Source organism: Pygoscelis adeliae, unplaced genomic scaffold, assembly GCF_000699105.1.
Source record: "Pygoscelis adeliae isolate BGI_AS28 unplaced genomic scaffold, ASM69910v1 Scaffold428, whole genome shotgun sequence".
Taxonomy (NCBI): domain Eukaryota; kingdom Metazoa; phylum Chordata; class Aves; order Sphenisciformes; family Spheniscidae; genus Pygoscelis; species Pygoscelis adeliae.
The window spans coordinates 36,170-40,361 of record NW_008825311.1 but is presented as its reverse complement, the minus strand read 5'-3'; the positions used below and the strand labels follow the sequence as shown (position 1 = coordinate 40,361).

The 4,192-nt window shown below is 60.2% G+C and overlaps 1 protein-coding gene across 1 annotated transcript; it reads left to right on the top strand.

Annotated features, from left to right (window-relative positions):
- Positions 1-50: 50 nt before the first annotated feature.
- TSTA3 (tissue specific transplantation antigen P35B) lies at positions 51-2,244 on the top strand (the record flags this gene model as incomplete). The annotated part of the gene is made up of 8 exons (XM_009330250.1): positions 51-179; positions 248-321; positions 587-720; positions 878-942; positions 1,131-1,197; positions 1,286-1,365; positions 1,606-1,705; positions 2,160-2,244. Coding segments are annotated over 8 exons (705 nt in total), but the record flags the coding sequence as incomplete, so codon positions are not given.
- Between the last annotated feature and the right edge of the window lie 1,948 nt (positions 2,245-4,192).

Here is a 4,192-nt window from a genome sequence, read left to right as displayed (position 1 = left end):
GGTTTTGGGGGTTCCCCCCCCACAGATCTGACAAACCTCTCCTTCCCCAGAGGAGAAACATCCATATCAACGACAACGTCCTGCACTCAGCATACGAGACGGGGGTGCAGAAGGTGGTCTCCTGCCTCTCCACCTGCATATTCCCAGACAAGACGACATACCCCATCGATGAGAGCATGGTGAGTATCTCCATCGCCGTGCACAGCCCAGGGGGTCCCTGCCCTGCTTAACTCTCTCTTGTCCCCAGATTCACAACGGGCCACCTCACAGCTCCAACTTCGGCTACTCCTATGCCAAGAGGATGATCGACATCCAGAATAGGTGCGGGGTGGGACACGGGAGAGCCCTTGCAGGCTGCGAGCACCCTCCGGTTATCAGGGCAAGGGGAATCCCCCGGGGCTCCCGGGAATTAAATGGAGCTGGGGAAGATACCTGGGCTCAGCAGATGGAGATGCTGCTGGCTGGGGTCTTCTGGGGACAGCTCTGTGCCGGAGGGGTGGGGGGGGGGGGACTGCAGCTGGGGGGCAAGCCACCTGGGACTGCAGCTGGTGGACAATCCCCTTGCCCCCCCCCCTCTCTCACCCAGGGCCTACTTTGAGCAGCACGGCTGCCGCTTCACCGCCGTCATTCCCACCAACGTCTTCGGGCCACATGACAACTTCAACATCGAGGACGGTCACGTCTTGCCGGGGCTTATCCATAAGGTCTACCTGGCCAAACGTGAGTGCGGCAGGACTTCTTATGGCTTTTTTTGGGAGGGTTGGGTGGTTTGTTTGTTTGTTTTTTTTCCCCTGCCTGCTCCATAAGCTCTGCAGGGTAGCCAGGGACAGCGGAGGTGGCTCTGATGCTGATGGACACGCTCTCCTTCCTCCCGCAGAGACTGGCTCAGCTCTGACCATCTGGGGCACTGGCAAGCCCAGGAGACAGTTCATCTACTCCCTGGTACGCATGGCCTCAGGGAGCGCTTGCCTCTCACAGCTTGGGGAGGGCAGCGTACGGGGCTGGGGGGGCCAGCACCTGGACCCCAGCAGGTCCTGGGCAGCGTTGGCCATCCTCAGGGTTGGGTCCCCTTGCGATGAGAGGGCTGGGGGACAGCAGCCACTCCCTGAGAGCCATCTGCCCCTCCGCAGGACCTGGCCCGGCTCTTCCTTTGGGTCCTGCGGGAATATGATGAGATAGAGCCCATCATCTTGTCAGGTAAGCCCTGTCTGCCCCCCACAACAAGGGGCTCCAGCCCCTTCCCAGAAAGATGAAGGAATGGCCACGATCATGCCCTTCTCCACAGTGGGAGAAGAAGAAGAAGTCTCCATCAGGGAGGCAGCAGAGGCAATCGTGGAGGCCATGGACTTCAGGGGAGAGCTTGTTGTATCCTTCGCTGCAGGCTGGCCCCCTCGCTCGCAGGGCTGCTGCGGCATGGGGGGCACCCCACTTTCCACCAGCAGCTGTAGGGTGCCAGGGGAGATGCCGTGGTCCAGAGCAGCACCCCAAGCAACCCTCCTGCCCCAGCACCTCAAACATCCCTCCCGCTGCCCCAGCCAGGACACGGTGGGGCAGAGCGAGACCTGGTTTTCCCCATTTGGTTTCCCTTAATCCCTCCCGTGCCAGTTCGACACCACCAAAGCAGACGGGCAGTTCAAGAAGACGGCCAGCAATGCCAAGCTACGGCACTACCTGCCCAGCTTCCAGTTCACACCCTTCAGGCAAGGTGAGACGAGGGGCTCCAGGAAAAAGGGGGGTCCCCCACCCACTGCAATTAGCCTTGGGGGCATCAGGGTGGTCCATCCTTTCAATACCTAAAGGGGGCTTATAAGAAGGACGGGGACGGATTTTTTAGTAGGGCCTGTAGCAAGGGATAACGGTTTTAAACTAAGAGGGGAGATTCAGACTAGATCTAAGGAAGAAATTTTTTTACGCGGAGGGTGGTGAAACACCGGACCAGGTTGCCCGGAGAGGTGGTGGATGCCCCATCCCTGGAAACATTCCAGGTCGGGTTGGACTGGGCTCTGAGCAACCTGATCCATTGGGAGATGTCCCTGGTCATGGCAGGGGGGTTGGACTAGATGGCCTTTAAAAGTTCCTTTCAACCCAAACCATTCTGTGGTTCTATGAACAAACTGCATTCCCGATCCCGAAACCTATCCCATCTTCTCCCTCCCCAGCTGTGAAGGAGACCTGCGCCTGGTTCAGCGCCAACTATGCCAACGCCAGGAAGTGACGGGCCAACGCGGCACCAGGACTGGCATCACCCGGCACCGGCATCATGCTCTTCAACTCAGGGTTGTCCTTTGCTGGGGCAGAGGATGGGGCTGGGAGGGGGAGGGGGGTGTGTATGACAGTGACATTTCCAAAGTCAAAGGGGGCCAGAGCCCAGCGAGCAGCCATCACATTCCTGCCCGCTGCTGGGAGCAGCGCGGGACGCCTAGGGCAGGGGAGGGAGGAAGGTTGGGGCACCCCGAAGGTGCTGGGACCCCAGATAGGATGGTAGCCACCAGCTGGAGCCACCACTGCTGCCTTGGCTATATGCAGGAGGCTGGCAGCTCCTGCTGAGCTGTAATGGGCTACAGTGCTAATTACCTGTAATTAGTCTGTAATAAAGGGAAGGTGATCAGGGTTGTTTCTCCAGCCCAGGAATGGCAGCTTGGCATTTGCTGTTGCTTTTGGCACATGGGGATGGTCCCGAAGCTCCCAGCAAAGCCGCCACTGCCCCAGCATCAGGATGGGGGGGGGTGGGAAACTAGAACAGGGAAGGCTCCAGCTGTAAATACGGCATTTATTAAAATATATGCAAAATAGTGTAAAACTGGTGGATGAGGAGCATCTGCCCCGCAGCGTGGTACTGTACCCACATTGAATGGCACCCGTAGGGTCCTCAGCACCACCATGTGTTCTCCACCAGGATCTGGAAGAGCCAAAAAAGGGTTTAAAACCCCTCTGGGAGGGGGTAGAGGGTCAAACATGGGGGGGACGAGTCCACGGCCAAGCCGCCCGCGTGAGGCTCAACCGGCGGTGTGGACGTGGCAGAAGTCCTGCCCGGGGATGGCTTTCTTCCGGCATCGCTGCCCAGCCCTGGTGAGCCCCTGGCATGGGGACCGTGGAGACAGCAAGGGCCTACAGAGGAGAGACCCATCAGCACCCCAGAAAGCCCCCAGCAGGGCTGTCCCTGGCCCACTGTCAGGTCACTGGCTGCACCCCGAGGTGACACCAGCCCCAACGTGTCCCTGGAGAAGGCATGTCCCCTATGGTTGGCACTCACACATCGCTGGCCAGAGACTGGCTCGGGCTGTAGGGTTTGGGCTCCCAACGCTTCCTGGTGCCCAGGGCCAGCTCTGGCATCACCTGGTCGGGGAAGAAGGGGTTTAGACAGGGCATTCTCCGTCCCTGGTGACCCTCCTGTCCTGCAGGAGATGTCCCCAGGGGACAAGGGACATGTGAGTCATACACAATGGGTGCCTTGGCCATCCATCCTTGGGGGACACCCCCCTCCACCCAAAAGTCCTCACTGGGCATCATGTCCCTGCAAATGCTGCGGCATCAGCCCTGGCCCCTCTCCCAACGGGGTGTCCAGCACCCAGAGGTGCAGTCACAATGAGGACACCCCAGCCCTAGAGGACCTGACCCTCAGGGGGACCCAGCTGGCCCCCAGGAGCAAGGTCTGGCCCAACCTGGGGACATCCCACCTAGCACCTACCCCCAGCTCAGGCTTACCCCGCACGAGCTCAGCTTTGTCCTCCAGCCACCGGGCACGGGTGACACCCGCCCTGCTAAGCCGGGGAGGTCCCCTGCCATCGCTGGGGGTTGCTCCAGGCACGAGGGCTCTGCAAGAACATGGCACGGGTGGTGACACACTCCCAGCGCTGCTGTCCCCAGGTGTTGGATGGGGACACCCTGGGGTGGTGCACGTGCCCTAGCATAGCTTGGGGACACTCGGGTAACACACATGCCCCAGCACAGGATGGGGACGTGCTGGGGCTTCAGACCCTTGTCCTACAGCCACCACACCTCCCAACTCATGGTCATCTCTCCCACATCCCCCTGCCTGGCCAGCTCTCACCTTGCAGGCGGCTCATCTCCATCCTGTCCAGCTCTTCCTGCAGCAGCTCCATTTCGCACTCCCTACGTGGGAAGAAGGAAAACCAGAGCCCCATTGTCTTGGCGGCTTCTGTGTCACCATCATGATGGCAGCCCCCTCTCC